At 44.2% G+C, this 16,894-nt stretch overlaps 1 protein-coding gene across 4 annotated transcripts in view; it reads right to left on the bottom strand.

Moving 5' to 3' along the window:
• LOC123770354 (LIM domain-containing protein jub) overlaps positions 1–16,894 on the bottom strand; it is a 232,854-nt gene that overhangs the window by 57,181 nt on the left and 158,779 nt on the right. For all 4 annotated transcript variants that reach the window (XR_011228469.1, XM_045762192.2, XM_069324475.1 and 1 more), the window contains exon 3: positions 7,388–7,620. Coding sequence is in view for 3 of the 4 variants with exons in the window: in XM_045762192.2 (XP_045618148.2) it covers positions 7,388–7,620 (233 nt within the window). In the remaining variant the exon portion in view is untranslated. The remainder of the gene's footprint in view (positions 1–7,387; positions 7,621–16,894) is intronic.

The following is a 16,894-nucleotide window of genomic DNA, read 5'->3' as shown; positions in this document are numbered from 1 at the left end:
TGTGCAGTTACACGATGAAAGCTACGCTCATAGTATCCCATCTTCCCAGCACTCGGTCATATCACACTTTCAAACTAACGACGCTATTGGCCTCCACTGCCTAATCGCTTAACTTGTTCAAACTACTGTATCTACAACTCTGTAAAAGAAAACTTTCTAATATTTTTTTTGACACTTTTATTTCCTATGACCTCTTGTTCTTCAAGTTGCAGCTTTCCTATGACCTCTTGTTCTTCAAGTTGCAGCTTTCCTATGACCTCTTGTTCTTGAAGTTGAAGCTTTCCTATGACCTCTTGTTCTTGAAGTTGCAGCTTTCCTATGACCTCTTGTTCTTCAAGTTGCAGCTTTCCTATGACCTCTTGTTCTTCAAGTTGCAGCTTTCCTATGACCTTGTTCTTCAAGTTGCAGCTTTCCTATGACCTCTTGTTCTTCAAGTTGCAGCTTTCCTATGACCTCTTGTTCTTCAAGTTGCAGCTTTCCTATGACCTCTTGTTCTTCAAGTTGCAGCTTTCCTATGACCTCTTGTTCTTCAAGTTGCAGCTTTCCTATGACCTCTTGTTCGTGAAGTTGCAGCTTTCCTATGACCTCTTGTTCTTCAAGTTGCAGCTTCTATTTTGTCTATTTTGGCAATTCTTGTTACAATTTTGTATGTGACGATCATATCGCCTCTTTTTCTTCTATCTTCTAGCTTTGGCATATTTAATGCCTCTAGCCTCAATTCGTAGCTCTTGTCTTTTCAGTTCTGGAAGCCATTTAGTAGCATGCCTTTGCATCTTTTCCAGTTTACGTGTGTGTTTCTTGAGATTCAGGCACCATACAACTGCTGCATACTCCAATTTTGGTTTCACAAAAGTCTTGAATTTTTGTATATATTTGACAACCCATGTACAGTATTTAAAAGCAATTGTGAAGTTGGAAAGCATAGCATATGCTCCTCGTACAATGTAATTTACTTGTTCATCTGGTGATAGTCTACTTTCCTGAAACACACTTAGATCTCTCTCTCTTTTTCAGAGTTCTTTAATGCCTTTCCACATAATTTGTAGGGTGTGTGTGGTCTATTTTCACCTATTTCACATTCCATAATGTGGCATTTATTCACATTGAATTCCATTTGCCTGTGTTGCTCCATATACTTATTTTGTTCAGGTCATCTTTAAAAGCAGGATAATTGTCAAAGTCCTTTATCTTTCCTAATAGCTTAGCATCATCAACAAATGTACTCACCTAGTTGTGCTTGCGGAAGCTGAGCTCTGACTCTTTGGGCCTGCCTCTCAACTGTCAATCAATCAATTGATTACTCCCTCCCCCCCCCCCAGGAAGCAGCCCTGTAGCCGCTGTCAAACTCCCAGGTACCTATTTACTGCTAGGTAAACAGGGTATCAGGGTGAAAAACTCTGGCAATTTGTTTCCGCCTTCGGGATCGAACCTGGGCCCTTAGGACTATGAATCCCAAGCGCTGTCCACTCAGCCATCAGGCCCCAAATTTATAAAATGTATTCATAAAATTCTGTATTTCTTTTGGTAGATCATTTATATAGACGATGAACATTACTGAACCCTGCGGTGCTCCGCTAGTCACACTCCTCCAGTCAGATACATTGCCTCTGATTATCCCCCCTCATCTTTCTGGCAGAACATTATTCAGCCATGACAGCTGTCTGTCACTCATCCATATGTTCCAGTCTCCTAAACAACCTCTTGTGTGAGACTCCGTCAAAAGCATAATCTAGGTCCAGATAAACAGTCAACACAACCATCTCTTTCCTGTAGAAACTCTGCAGCTCGATCATAAAGCCGAAGGGGACAAGTGACATTACAATGACTCTACGAATAAGGTGGTAGAGGTACTGGGAGTAAAAAGAGAAAATAAACTTCGTTATTATTTTAATATACAAACTGCCAGATGCAACAACTGAGGAATTCACAGACCAGATGAACAAAAGAGAATAACTTTGATAATTTGGCAAACCCAATACCTGATATTATCTTCCTAGGTGACTTCAACCTGCTTAGTCTAAGATGGAGAAAAGCAAACAATAATATTATACCAGCAAATCTACCTGGACATAACCAACCACAGATTAGAGAATTACTTAAGAGTCTGTGACAAATTTTCACTCAACCAGCAGATATCAGAGCCAACTAGGAACGAAAATATTCCAGATCTGGTCTTCATAAACAATGAAGACATAATCAGGAACATTACGATCTCTGATACCACATACTCAGATCACAAGCTCGATGAAGTGCAAACTATCATCACTACTCAGAATAGACCTAAAACAATGATCAAGCGAGAGCAGTTATTCAGTAAATTCAACTTTAATAATGAAAGAATAGACTGGGATTAAATAAACAGGGAACTTAAACATTCAATGGGAAAATGTTCTAAGTAATACAATAATACAAATCCAACACAAGGAATAGAAAACTGACTTCTGAAGCATATAAAGTCTGTCTGAAACATGTTCCTTTGAGGAAAGCCAGAAAGAGGTCCAATGTAGAAAGAGAACACAGACGACACTACAAAAAAAAAGGAAAAAATTAACGGAAATGCTTAAGCAGACACGACTTTCCATACAAAGAAGGAATAATTTAAACAGGGAGATTGAAGAAATCGAGCAGAGACTGAAGTATTCATTTCAGATTGAAGACAGACAACTAGAACAGAAAGCAATTCAAGAAATAGAAAAACAAAATATTTCTTCACATATGCTAAATCAAAAGCAAAAACCACTGCCAGTATTGGACCTATTTGTACGAGTGAAGGTTCATACACTGAAGATGACGAATAAATTAGTGAAATCCTAAAAAAGCGGTGAGGATATGTTTAGCACTCCAATAAACAGCATGAAAGTGGAAGATCTGGACAACTAATTTATGCGTGATATCTAAACCCCTATAAATACAACTGATTATCAACACGAGTGTGACAAATTTTGAAAGAGAAATTTACAACATGCCCATGCACTCAGCCCCGGGTCCAGACTCATGGAATTCAATATTTATAAAGAAATGCAAAGTGCCAGTAGCACAGGCACTCAGCATTGTGTGGAGGAAGAGCTTGGACACAAGGGAGATACCAGATGCTCCCTCCCTCTACACTAGGGAGGGAGCAAAGCATTGACAAAGAATTATAGACCAGTTGCACTAACGTCCCACATAATAAAAGTATTTGAGAGTGTGATCAGGAGTCAGGTCACTAGTTTCATGAAGACCAATGACCTCCACAATCCTGGCCCACATGGGTTTAGAGCAGGAAGATCATGCCTCTCACAGCTACTTGACCATTACGACAAAATCACAGAGGAATTAGAAGAAAAACAGAATGCAGATGTGGTATACACAGATTTCGCAAAGGCATTCGATAAATGTGACCATGGAGTGATAGCACACAAAATGAGGTCAATGGGAATAAATGGTAAAGTAGGACGCTGGATACTCAGTTTCCTGTCAAACATAACACCAAGAGCAACAGTCAACCATATAAAATCGAGTCCAAGCGCAGTTAAAAGCTCTGTACCTCAAGGTACAGTCCTTCCACCACTGCTTTTCCTTATTCTCATATCAGATATAGACAAAAATACAAGTCACAGCTTCGTGTCATCCTTTGCAGATGACCCAAAAATCAGCATGAAAATTACCTCTGCTGAAGAGGATGAAAAATTACAAGCAGATATTAATAAAGTTTTTGACTGGGCAGAAGAAAATATGATGTTTAACAGTGATAAATTCCAGGTACTTAGGTATGGTAAAAATGAGGACATTAAATGTAAAACTGTACAGGGTACAAAATGTAATCAGATTTGCTCATAGTAGAAAAGCAGCACGTTAAGGATTTAGGAATAATGATGTCTGATGACCTAACGTTTAGACAGCATAATCAAGTAAATATTGTGTCAGCCAGAAAAATGATAGATGGATTATGAGAACTTTCAAATCCAGGGAATCCATCACAATGGTTGTACAGTACTGTACTATTCAAATCACTTGTGCTGTCCTGTCTTGAGTACTGTTCAGTACTCACTTTCCCCTTCAGAGCAGGAGAGATTGCTGAAACAGAGGGCGTTCAGATAACATATGCGGCATACATAGACGCGATAAAGCACCTAAATTATTGAGATTGTCTCAAAGCTCTCCAAATGTACTCGCTAGAAAGGAGACGAGAAAGATACCAAATAATATACACGTGAAAAATACTGGAAGGCCAGGTTCCAAATCTACACAATAAAATAACTTACTGGAGTGAACGATATGGAAGAAAATGCAGAATAGAACCAGTGAAGAGCAGAGGTGCCATAGGCACAATCAGAGAACACTGTATAAACATCAGAGGTCCGCGGTTGTTGAACGTCCTCCCAGCGAGCATAAGAAATATTGCCCGAACAACAGTGGACATCTTCAAGAGGAAACTAGATAGTTTTCTTATTGGAGTGCCGGACCAACCGGGCTGTGGTGGATATGTAGGCCTGCGGGCTGCTCCAAGCAACAGCCTGGTGGACCAAGCTCTCATAAGTCAAGCCTGGCCTCGGGCCAGGCTTGGAGAATAGAACTCCCAGAACCCCATCAAGCAGGTATTACGAGTTATGATTGATCCCAAGATGAAAAATGTCAATCAGTGAAGAGGTTAATAATATAATGAAAGAGCTTGTGTGTTCGATTGGCTCTTGGGAGCTCACTTGTCATCCAAAACCTGGAGACAAGCACCTATGCTTAATGATCACCTCCCTAAAAACTCTTAAAGTTGGGACATCGATGATGGTATGATCAACCAGGCAGCGACATTAACCAGTCTGGTTGACCTAACCACCAACCACAACGCTTGGTCAGAGACCGGGATGCAGGGACACTGATCATCAGATCCCTTTCAGGTTAGCCTATATAAGCATGAATTTGAAGTAGAATAATTAACAACGTTCTGGAGCAAATTTACAAAAGAACAGAAGTGTTCCTTGGAACAATTGGCAAAAAATAAGGAAAATTGTGACCATTTATATTTATATCAGTGGATGGATGGAAGCCAGGCTGGAATCCTGGCTGGATGGAATCTGAAGCAACAACTGAACCTGAAAGAAAATGTAAATACACCTCAACCAGTCCAGTCGAAAGACATATACAGCAAGAGCCTAGCAACGGAGTCTCTGTAGGAGGGAAGACTCGGTTCTACACTCATGCGAAGAGGTCCACCTCGGCCTGACTTTCCATCTCGCACGGAATGGAACGACACATAACTGACGATCCACTCTATGAAAATAAGACGGAGACAAGATAACCCACCCACAAGAATATTGGACACGCCCCACAAGTGAACCACGCAGAGAATCAAACCTTGAGAATCCAGAAATCAAAGTGACCAACTCCACCAGGCAATGGACCGTAGTCACCACCTCTCAGTACAAGCAAAGAACCACCAAGCAGCAGCATGAGTGGGACAGCAGCACATAGCCCAGAGGAAGCCAAATCAAAGCAGGGCATGTATGCCACATGGCCCCAAACTTGAGCACTATACTGTTCACTCAAAGGAAAGGATCTACTCACTGATGCTGGGCAGCCTGGTGAGCGCTGGTTACAAAACCTGAACCCAGAGCTGAGGCATACGTGAACACATTGAGCGATGGGCAAGGATGACGTCACGGAGAAATTGCTGACTTGGATAACATGTAAAGATATTTTACTGCTAGAATCCACTCGATAAAACATCTAAATTATCGGGACCACTTAAGATTTTAAAGTCCGAGTTTCCTACAGTCCTGGCAGATACACTTAATAATTCATACTTGGAAAATATTAGAAGGCCTGGTTTCAAATCTGCCAAGAGAAATAACACCATGAGTCCAGGAGGCATCTTAGGAAGTGCAAAATAACCTGATTGAAAACAGAGGTGCAATAGATATAGTCTCAACATCAAGGGCCCAATTTGACAGTATCAACATCAAGGGCTCAATGACTTTTCAACACTTAAATGTTTTGTTGTTTCATCACTTTTCAACAAAATCTGGGACAATGACATACTCAGGAAAGAGAGGTGGACGAAAGGGTAGAGAACCAAGCTGAATCTAATGAACAGGCCTACACAGCCTGTCAACACGCAAGGTCTGCCAAGTAAAATGCCAATACCATCTTCCAAAGGGAAGAGGCAAGCATCTTGAACAAGGCCGCCAGGGTTAGAAATGCAAGCCTTGAGGCCTCCACACACTGAGCAGACCCCACTCCAGACTCACTCCACACACTGAGTGAGTCCACATCCACACACAGTTGCTTAGAGAGTTCCCCCTCCATGAGGACCCAAAGACACAAAATTGGCCCAAAGTGGGAATGAGCCCCTGTGATCCTCTGCAATAAGGGCCCTGGACGGCACAGGCAGTTGTACATAGAGCTGCCACATGTCCATGTCCTTGAGGAGTGCCAGAAGAAACAGTCAGTTCTTGAGTGGAACAAAAAGAAGAATTACTCAAGAACACCTGAAAAATGGAATTCACCTCCCACTAATCAAGTGTGTGGGACAAAAATAATCCCCTAGGAAAAACAAAGAGGACTGTCAGCTACTCAAGATGAATCTGAAATCTCACACAGCAGCCAAAAAGCTGAAACAGACCCACTCACAAAAAGCCAGGTCCATCAAAGAAAACTGGTCTGAGTTCCATAGGAGGTACCAAAACAAATCTGCATGAACCAATGAAGGCCCATTATGTGAAGACAGAAACCTCTGGAAAAATAATGACTCCGAGGCACCAAAATGGATGCAGAATCGAACTCGAGGGAAAGGAACCAAGCAATCATACTCATACAACGAGGCGGTTAACAAAAATTCTCCCCCCTGGAACAAAAGACCCAAGCATACAGGGACTCAAGGTACACAAAGCCTACCAGGTTTCCTCTCCCACACTAAGGGAAACTATATAAGATGAACCATATCATTTGAGTCCTAATCTTGAGGACCACTGTACTGAACTGTACTTATAAATGCATTACAACAATTATCTATTTTAATTCTAGCCCATCCTCCTGTTTAGGTAGTGCTAATAGTAACGATGAGGACCATAGTATGTATACACCTGATGTACAACAAAATTATAGAGTAGAAATATGAACTATTGAGTTGGACAAACCAAAAAATAACTTTTTACTTGTGTTGCTTTGAGAAACTAAACAAACCTAACCTTCCTAGGCCTAATATATGATATCCGAGGCCTAATATTGTACATACAAGGCCAAGGAATATTTAAGTTTGTTTTTTAGCTTCATTTATTTTAAAAGAATTCCTTGCTAGTCAGTATACTACTATCTAAAAGCTAAGTATGGATGAATTAGTGACTATTGACGACCGACACAATAGGTACTACCTGAACAGGAGGATGGGTCGAGTAATTCACTAAGGACTCACCATTTCCATAATAAGGTGGCCGCAGATTGCACATTTCTCCGCAGTCTGCTGGAAACCAGAGTAAAGGTAGTCTTCCTCGCAGTACACTTTACCGTGGACATTGTAGAATGCCTTTCCCCGCAGAGCACGTCCGCAGGAGCAACAGATGAAGCAATTGGTGTGATAAAGATTCCCCATAGCCTGACACGCCTGCCCCGCACCAGTCACTTTGTCTCCACACGTGTGACAAACACCTGCAATGCAAAAGTATTATAAAATACAAATTCACAGCAAAAATCAGATCCTGGTATCAGTCTACATAACATTATTAGTGCTAATCAAACTCACAAAAGCATGATGAATCAATGAGAAAAGTTCAAAGCAATTTCATTAGGATTGAATTCACATCTGTGGTCTCCCTAGACGCACGCATACACATACTGAGAGACAGAAGAGTTAGAGGGGACATGATCACCACATACAAGATTCTCAGAGGAATTCATAGGGTAGGTAAAGACAGGCTATTTAGCACAAGGGGCACATGCACTAGGGAACACAGGTGGAAATTGAGTGCCCAAATGAGCCATAGAGACGTTAGAAAGAACTTTTTCAGTGTCAGAGTAGTGAACAAATGGAATGCGTTAGGCAGTGATGTGGTGGAGACTGACCCCATACACAGCTTCAAGTGTAGATATGTATGTAGATATGTGTAGAGTCCAGTAGGCTCAGGAACTTGTACATTAGTCGATTGACAGTTGAGAGGCGGGACCAAAGAGCCAGAGCTCAACCCTCACAAGCACAATTAGGTGAGTACTGTCACATCTGTGGCCTCCTCCAGACGCACCCACACACGCACTACTGACACATCTGTGGCCTTCCCCAGACGCACCCATACACACTACTGACACACCTGTGGCCTCCCCCAGACGCACCCACACACACACTACTGACACACCTGTGGCCTCCCCCAGACGCACCCACACACACACTACTGACACACCTGTGGCCTCCCCCAGACGCACCCACACACACACTACTGACACACCTGTGGCCTCCTCCAGACGCACCCACACACACACTACTGACACACCTGTGGCCTCCCCCAGACGCACCCACACACACACTACTGACACACCTGTGGCCTCCTCCAGACGCACCCACACACACACTACTGACACACCTGTGGCCTCCCCCAGACGCACCCACACACACACTACTGACACACCTGTGGCCTCCTCCAGACGCACCCACACACACACTACTGACACACCTGTGGCCTCCCCCAGATGCACCCACACACACACTACTGACACACCTGTGGCCTCCCCAAGACGCACCCACACACACACTACTGACACACCTGTGGCCTCCTCCAGACGCACCCACACACACACTACTGACACACCTGTGGCCTCCCCCAGACGCACCCACACACACACTACTGACACACCTGTGGCCTCCTCCAGACGCACCCACACACACACTACTGACACACCTGTGGCCTCCCCCAGATGCACCCACACACACACTACTGACACACCTGTGGCCTCCCTCAAACGCACCCACCCACACACTACTGACACACCTGTGGCCTCCCCCAGACGCACCCACACACACACTACTGACACACCTGTGGCCTCCCCCAGACGCACCCACACACACACTACTGACACACCTGTGGCCTCCCTCAAACGCACCCACCCACACACTACTGACACACCTGTGGCCTCCCTCAAACGCACCCACCCACACACTACTGACACACCTGTGGCCTCCCCCAGACGCACCCACACACACACTACTGACACACCTGTGGCCTCCTCCAGACGCGCACACACATGAAATCAAATGTATCATAACCAGTTGTGTCAACGGACAAGCCTGTGTCAGGGATCGGACCATGGAGGTGATAATCTCTAGAAACATTCATAGATCATTATCTGCAGTCTATAATTATTTAAATTCATCATGTATCATTATTACCTATAATCTATAACCATTTACACTTGATTTATTATCTACAATATTTATCTATAATGGCTATAATGTAATAATCAAGAGTATCTATAATCACTGACTTCAGTGACTGTATCTTGTGTTCAGAGACCAGGCACTCTCCAGGAAAGGCTGGCCACATGTGAGCAACTATGTTCATCTTTACTACAGTACGTAGTGTGTTCATCTTTACTACAGTACGTAGTGTGTTCATCTTTACTACAGTACGTAGTGTGTTCATCTTTACTACAGTACGTAGTGTGTTCATCTTTACTACAGTACGTAGTGTGTTCATCTTTACTACAGTACGTAGTGTGTTCATCTTTACTACAGTACGTAGTGTGTTCATCTTTACTACAGTACGTAGTGTGTTCATCTTTACTACAGTACGTAGTGTGTTCATCTTTACTACAGTACGTAGTGTGTTCATCTTTACTACAGTACGTAGTGTGTTCATCTTTACTACAGTATGTAGTGTGTTCATCTTTACTACAGTACGTAGTGTGTTCATCTTTACTACAGTACGTAGTGTGTTCATCTTTACTACAGTATGTAGTGTGTTCATCTTTACTACAGTACGTAGTGTGTTCATCTTTACTACAGTACGTAGTGTGTTCATCTTTACTACAGTACGTAGTGTGTTCATCTTTACTACAGTACGTAGTGTGTTCATCTTTACTACAGTACGTAGTGTGTTCATCTTTACTACAGTACGTAGTGTGTTCATCTTTACTACAGTACGTAGTGAAGGAGAACATGAGAAGTCTAACAGCAAATTACCACCGAACCAAAATGAGGCTGCTGGCTATGACAGCCTTACACACAACAAACATTGGTAGTCATAAAGAACCAATCTCGACAGGCAGAGGCTCACAAAGTTTCCGAAATCTGCAGAATTTTTAGAATGCTGGTTAAAAAATATTGGCCATAGATTATGCATAATTTTGAGGCTAGGCCTCCCAGCAGTACACCTGACATGTTTGACCCTCGTATGTAACTAATCTCTTAATATCCAATTGGGGGAAAGTGACCACTAATTTTTCATTTTTGTTTAATATAGTAAGGTGCAGATATTCAAGTTAGTTTTTCCTTACTTTCCTGGATTAATTGCCAAAAAAGCTGAAAATGGGTAATTTTAATGCATCATAATACAAAAAATCTGTTGATTCTAGCTGGTATGAGTGGTCAAGTCAAGAGGAAGTGTGGTGCTGGCCAGGTAACAAAACACAGAACATATTAGCAACATTGAGGACGTCCCTAAAAGTTCTTGTGTGTGCATCGACACACCCGGTAGCCAACTGTCACCAATCCCACACCCGGCACCCACTTGTCATCCCCACCACACAAGACTGTTACTATCACACATCGACACACCCGGTAGCCAACTGTGCCAATCCCACACCCGGCACCCACTTGTCATCCCCACCACACAAGACTGTTACTATCACACACATACACAGACATTATCATGGCAATCAGAACCCGCTTCTTTACATTTAGTTTACCTATAGGCAGTTTCAGGAGTTGTTCTACTATCCAAGTTTGGCCTGGGCCAAGCTTGTTTGGTGATAACTAACTGCGTTAGGCTGTTGATTGCAGGGACCCACAGACCTACACATTCACAGCAACACAGCTCATCCACAGCATTCTTCTGAAATCTCTCCAATCTCCTCTTGAACACCTCTACTTGTGTTCTTTTAATATTTCTCGTATTTTGAGGGCGGTCCCATATTTTGAGGGAGGTCTTATATCTTGAGGGAAGTTCTCTGATTGTGCCTATGGCACCTCTACTTTTCACTGGATCTATTCTGTACTTCCTACCATATCTTTCACTCCAGTAGGTCCCAAATATTGTACATATCTGGGACCAGGTCTTCCAGGATCTTCCAGGGGTACAAGTTATGTGATATCCTTCTTGTCTCCTTTCCAGAGTGTACATTTTGAGAGGTTTGAGATAGTCCCAACAGTTTATATACCTGCTTGATACCTGCTTGATACCTGCTTGATACCTGCTTGATACCTGCTTGATACCTGCTTGATGGGGTTCTGGGAGTTGTTGTTCTCCCCATGCCCAGCCTGAGGCCAGGCTTGACTTGTGAGAGTTTGGTCCACCAGGCTGTTGCTTGCAGCGGCCCGCAGGCCCACATACCCACCACAGCCTGGTTGGTCTGGCACTCCTTGGAGGAAACTATCTAGTTTCCTCTTGAAGATGTCCACGGTTGTTCCAGCAATATTTCTTATGCTCGCTGGGAGGGAACAACCGCAGACCTCTGATGTTTATACAGTGTCCTCTGATTGTGCCTATGGCACCCCTGTTCTTCACTGGTTCTATTCTGCATTTTCTTCCATATCGTTGACATGTATGAACAAATCCACACCGGCCATGACGAGGATTCGAACCTGCGTTCGGGTTCTATCTTTACATATTACATACATGTTTCTATGTATGTTTTGACTGTGTCTATGTGTGCCGTATATGTTCCTTGTACAGTATTCCTACTATTCCAGAAATCTCTCCAGCGTTAAAAGGGAAATGAAGTATGGAGCAGTACTCAAGGCGGGACAACTCCAGTAACCACCTGAAAACAAGGAGCAGTCTGGCGGACTTGAAGGTTATCATAACCCGTGCTATCATTTTCCAGACTCATTCTTTGTTGTGTGTGTTTACTCAATAAACAATACAGCATTATTTCTAGACCTTTTGAAATGTGTCATTTCTGTTCTACGAGATCCGTCGATATCTTGTATCGTCCAACCAGTTTACGTTCCTAATTATTTCCATATCTAAGTACAGTACAGTATAGCATCTGGAGTACTGTATATCACTGATGAATATCATGTTTCCTTTGTCCATTGTAAGATATACTGATATCTCTCTCTGTAGTGTTCAGTGTCTTCTTCTGAGGAAAATATTCATGCTCATTTTAATGTCATCTACAATGTAACGGTGCCAGGACTGTACCTTGGGGTCCACGACCCTTCACCGTACTCAGTAGTGGGGCCAGGACTGTACCTTGGGGTCCACGACCCTTCACCGTACTCAGTAGTGGGGCCAGGACTGTACCTTGGGGTCCACGACCCTTCACCGTACTCAGTAGTGGGGCCAGGACTGTACCTTGGGGTCCACGACCCTTCACCGTACTCAGTAGTGGGGCCAGGACTGTACCTTGGGGTCCACGATCCTTTACTGTACTGAGTAGTGGGGCCAGGACTGTACCTTGGGGTCTGCGACCCTTTACTGTACTGAGTAGTGGGGCCAGGACTGTACTTTGGGGGCCACGACCCTTTACTGTACTGAGTACTGGTGCCAGGACTGTACCTTGGGGTCCACGACCCTTTACTGTACTGAGTAGTGGGGCCAGAACTGTACCTTGGGGTCCACAACCCTTTACTGTACTGAGTAGTGGGGCCAGGACTGTACCTTGGGGGTACACGACCCTTCATCGTACTCAGTAGTGGTGCCAGGACTGTACCTTGGGGGTACACGACCCTTCATCGTACTCAATAGTTGTGCCAGGACTGTACCTTGGGGTCCACGACCCTTCACCGTACTCAGTAGTGGGTCCAGGACTGTACCTTGGGGGGTACATGACCCTTCACCGTACTCAATAGTTGTGCCAGGACTGTACCTTGGGGGTACACGACCCTTCACTGTAACTCAACATAATTGTGTGGTTTAGTGTTGTGACGTGCTGGCCAAGAATGTTCATTACCCAAGTTAGTCGTTCTTGACGTTGGAGCTCACTGTATGATACGTTATAAACGCCTCTTCCTTTGACTGTAACTTAACAGTACTGTATGTCGTACAAATAACCTTATGTTGTAAGCTCAACTGTCCTAACAGTCGGATGGCTTGTAATGATGTTGTAGTTAGTGCATGAAGTCAAGCTACCTTGAGGTGTTATGCTCCAGACATGCTCCAGGTATGCCTGGAGTATTCTGCAGGTGTTTCAAAGATGACATGCCCCTACAGTCAGGTGTGTGACCCCCCCCCCCCCAGCTGGTTAGTCTGGTGATCGACACTGCTAGACTCTGCTGCCTGCAGTCTCCTGTATACATTACAGTCTGGTTGATCAGGTATCATTTGGAGGCGTTATCAACACCCTCATATGAGAGAGAGAGAGAGAGAGAGAGAGAGAGAGAGAGAGAGAGAGAGAGAGAGAGAGAGAGAGAGAGGAGAGAGAGAGAGAGAGAGGAGAGAGAGAGAGAGAGAGGAGAGAGAGAGAGAGAGAGGAGAGAGAGAGAGAGAGAGGAGAGAGAGAGAGAGAGGAGAGAGAGAGAGAGAGGAGAGAGAGAGAGAGAGGAGAGAGAGAGAGAGAGGAGAGAGAGAGAGAGAGGAGAGAGAGAGAGAGAGGAGAGAGAGAGAGAGAGGAGAGAGAGAGAGAGAGGAGAGAGAGAGAGAGAGGAGAGAGAGAGAGAGAGGAGAGAGAGAGAGAGAGAGGAGAGAGAGAGAGAGAGGAGAGAGAGAGAGAGAGGAGAGAGAGAGAGAGAGGAGAGAGAGAGAGAGGAGAGAGAGAGAGAGGAGAGAGAGAGAGAGGAGAGAGAGAGAGAGGAGAGAGAGAGAGAGAGGAGAGAGAGAGAGAGGAGAGAGAGAGAGAGAGAGAAAGAGAGAGAGAGAGAGAGAGAGAGAGAGAGAGAGAGAGAGAGAGAGAGAGAGAGAGAGAGAGAGAGAGAGAGAGAGAGAGAGATGAGCCAGGTATGCTCTCATGTACAAGGTGTTAATCAACTGTTAAGATGTAAAACCTGGTGCTGAAGACCTATGTAGGTAACCTCGGTTATTTACATACATAATGGAACTCTACGTAGGTTCGAATCCTCGTCACGGCCCTTGTGGACTTGTTCATTTGACCTATGTAGGTAATGGCTGACAACATCCATACAGGTCCTATGCCCCTGTTACCTAGCAGTAAAATAGGTACCTGGGTGTTAGTCAGCTGTCCCTGGCTGCTTCCTGGGGGTGGAGGCCTGGTCGAGGACCGGGCCACGGGGACACTAAAGCCCCGAAATCATCTAAAGATAACCTCAAGATCCAGCAGGTCAATGGTACCACGCTACACAATCACCGTAAACATTATATTACCATTATCACCATTAGGGCACCTTATTAGTTGATGAGTAGATGATATTAATAGTTATCTTGAGGTTATCTTGAGATGATTTCGGGGCTTTAGTGTCCCCGCGGCCCGGTCCTCGACCAGGCCTCCATGCCCAGGAAGCACCCCGTGACAGCTGACTGACTCCCAGGTACCTATTTTACTGCTAGGTAACAGGGCATAGGGTGAAAGAAACTCTGCCCATTATTTCTCGCCGGCGCCCGGGATCGAACCCGGGACCACAGGATCACAATCCAGCGTGCTGTCCGCTCGGCCGACAGGCTCCCTGCCCAGTTGAATAGTTAACGAGTAGATGACCCCTGGGGTTCATCCGTTCACAAGGGTCTAAATACCGATTATCTAGGCTACACAAATGTAAATACTTGCATAAAATCTCATTTGCATAAAACTCTTGAAAATATTGCGTTTGCAAATAGCAAATATGCAGACATGTATTTACACACTAACCCATGTGTATATATAAACTTGTATTTACACACTAACCCATGTGTATATATAAACTTGTATTTACACACTAACCCATGTGTATATATAAACATGTATTTACACACTAACCCATGTGTATATATAAACATGTATTTACACACTAACCCATGTGCATATATAAACTTGTATTTACACACTAACCCATGTGCATATATAAACTTGTATTTACACACTAACCCATGTGTATATATAAACTTGTATTTACACACTAACCCATATGCATATATAAACTTGTATTTACACACTAACCCATGTGCATATATAAACTTATGATAAAATGAGCCAAATTGAAGAGGAAATATATTAAGAAAGTGCTTACATTTAACGATGAGATCCATGTTGCAGGGTCCATGTAGGATGTGGTAGTTGGACTATGTGGTGGTTATATTACACCACATGACACACCCACATGCTCCACTACACTTGGTAGTGCTCCTCACACTTGCACTAACACACTTGCACTACACTTAGCTCCTCTTGTACACTACTCTCAGCTGTAAAACATGCCCTCATCAGTGACAACTGAGGTATGTTGTGTCTGTGTCATGCTCTGGGTATGTCATGTTGTGCCTGTGTCATGTTGAGGGTATGTCATGTTGTGTCAGTGTCATGTTGAGGGTATGTCATGTTGTGCCTGTGTCATGTTGAGGGTATGTCATGTTGTGCCTGTGTCATGTTGAGGGTATGTCATGTTGTGTCTGTGTCATGTTGAGGGTATGTCATGTTGTGTCTGTGTCATGTTGAGGGTATGTCATGTTGTGTCAGTGTCATGTTGAGGGTATGTCATGTTGTGCCTGTGTCATGTTGAGGGTATGTCATGTTGTGCCTGTGTCATGTTGAGGGTATGTTATGTGTCAGTGTCATGTTGAGGGTATGTCATGTTGTGCCTGTGTCATGTTGAGGGTATGTCATGTTGTGTCATGTTGAGGGTATGTCATGTTGTGTCTGTGTCATGTTGAGGGTATGTCATGTTGTGTCTGTGTCATGTTGAGGGTATGTCATGTTGTGTCTGTGTCATGTTGAGGGTATGTCATGTTGTAGATCAGTGAGTATGATGGTGTCTATGCACCGTACACGCATGTGTGCATGTGTGTGTGTGGGGGGGGGGGAATATGGGTACAAGGAGTGGTGGGCAGCGTGCCTCACTCACTCACTCACTGGTCATGTATATTGGTATGACATAATACCCTCCACAGTCACACCCGCCTCACCTTACTCACTCACACTCTCCTCGTGTCTCCTCACTGTCTGGCCTGGTCTATATTAGCCCCGCTCAACCCTCCTCCCACCTTAAATTAAGTTACAGCCCCGCTCCTGTGCCAGGTAAGTCCACTACGGGCTCACCATAGCCCGTGCTACTTGGAACTTTTTGTTCCCAGTAGCTGAATCTTAAACAACAACCTCCTCCCGCCCCCCTCACTAAGGACGGCCAACACCGTCAGTAGTTTCAAAGAGTTATATGACAAAGAGTGCTGGGAAGACGGGACACCACGAGCGTAGCTCTCATCCTGTAACTACACTTAGGTAATTACACACACACACACACACACACACACACACACACACACACACACACACACACACACACACACACACACACACACACACACACACACACACACCGGATGTGGTGGAGGCTGACTCCATACACAGTTTCAAATGTAGATATGATAAGAGCCCAATAGACTCAGGATTTTGTACACCTGTTGATTGACAGTTGAGAGGCGGAACCAAAGAGCCAAAGCTCAACCCCCGCAAGCACAAATAGGTGAGTACACACACACACACACACACACACACACACACACACACACACACACACACACACACACACACACACACACACACACACACACACAGAGAAAATATGATGTTGATTGAGATGGCTCCAGCAGCGGGGCAGAGCCTATCCCAAATCAACGTGAGCTCCGCA

The sequence above is a fragment of the Procambarus clarkii genome, chromosome 14 (assembly GCF_040958095.1).
Source record: "Procambarus clarkii isolate CNS0578487 chromosome 14, FALCON_Pclarkii_2.0, whole genome shotgun sequence".
NCBI classification, from domain to species: Eukaryota; Metazoa; Arthropoda; class Malacostraca; order Decapoda; family Cambaridae; genus Procambarus; species Procambarus clarkii.
This window is presented reverse-complemented; position numbering and strand designations above follow the sequence as displayed.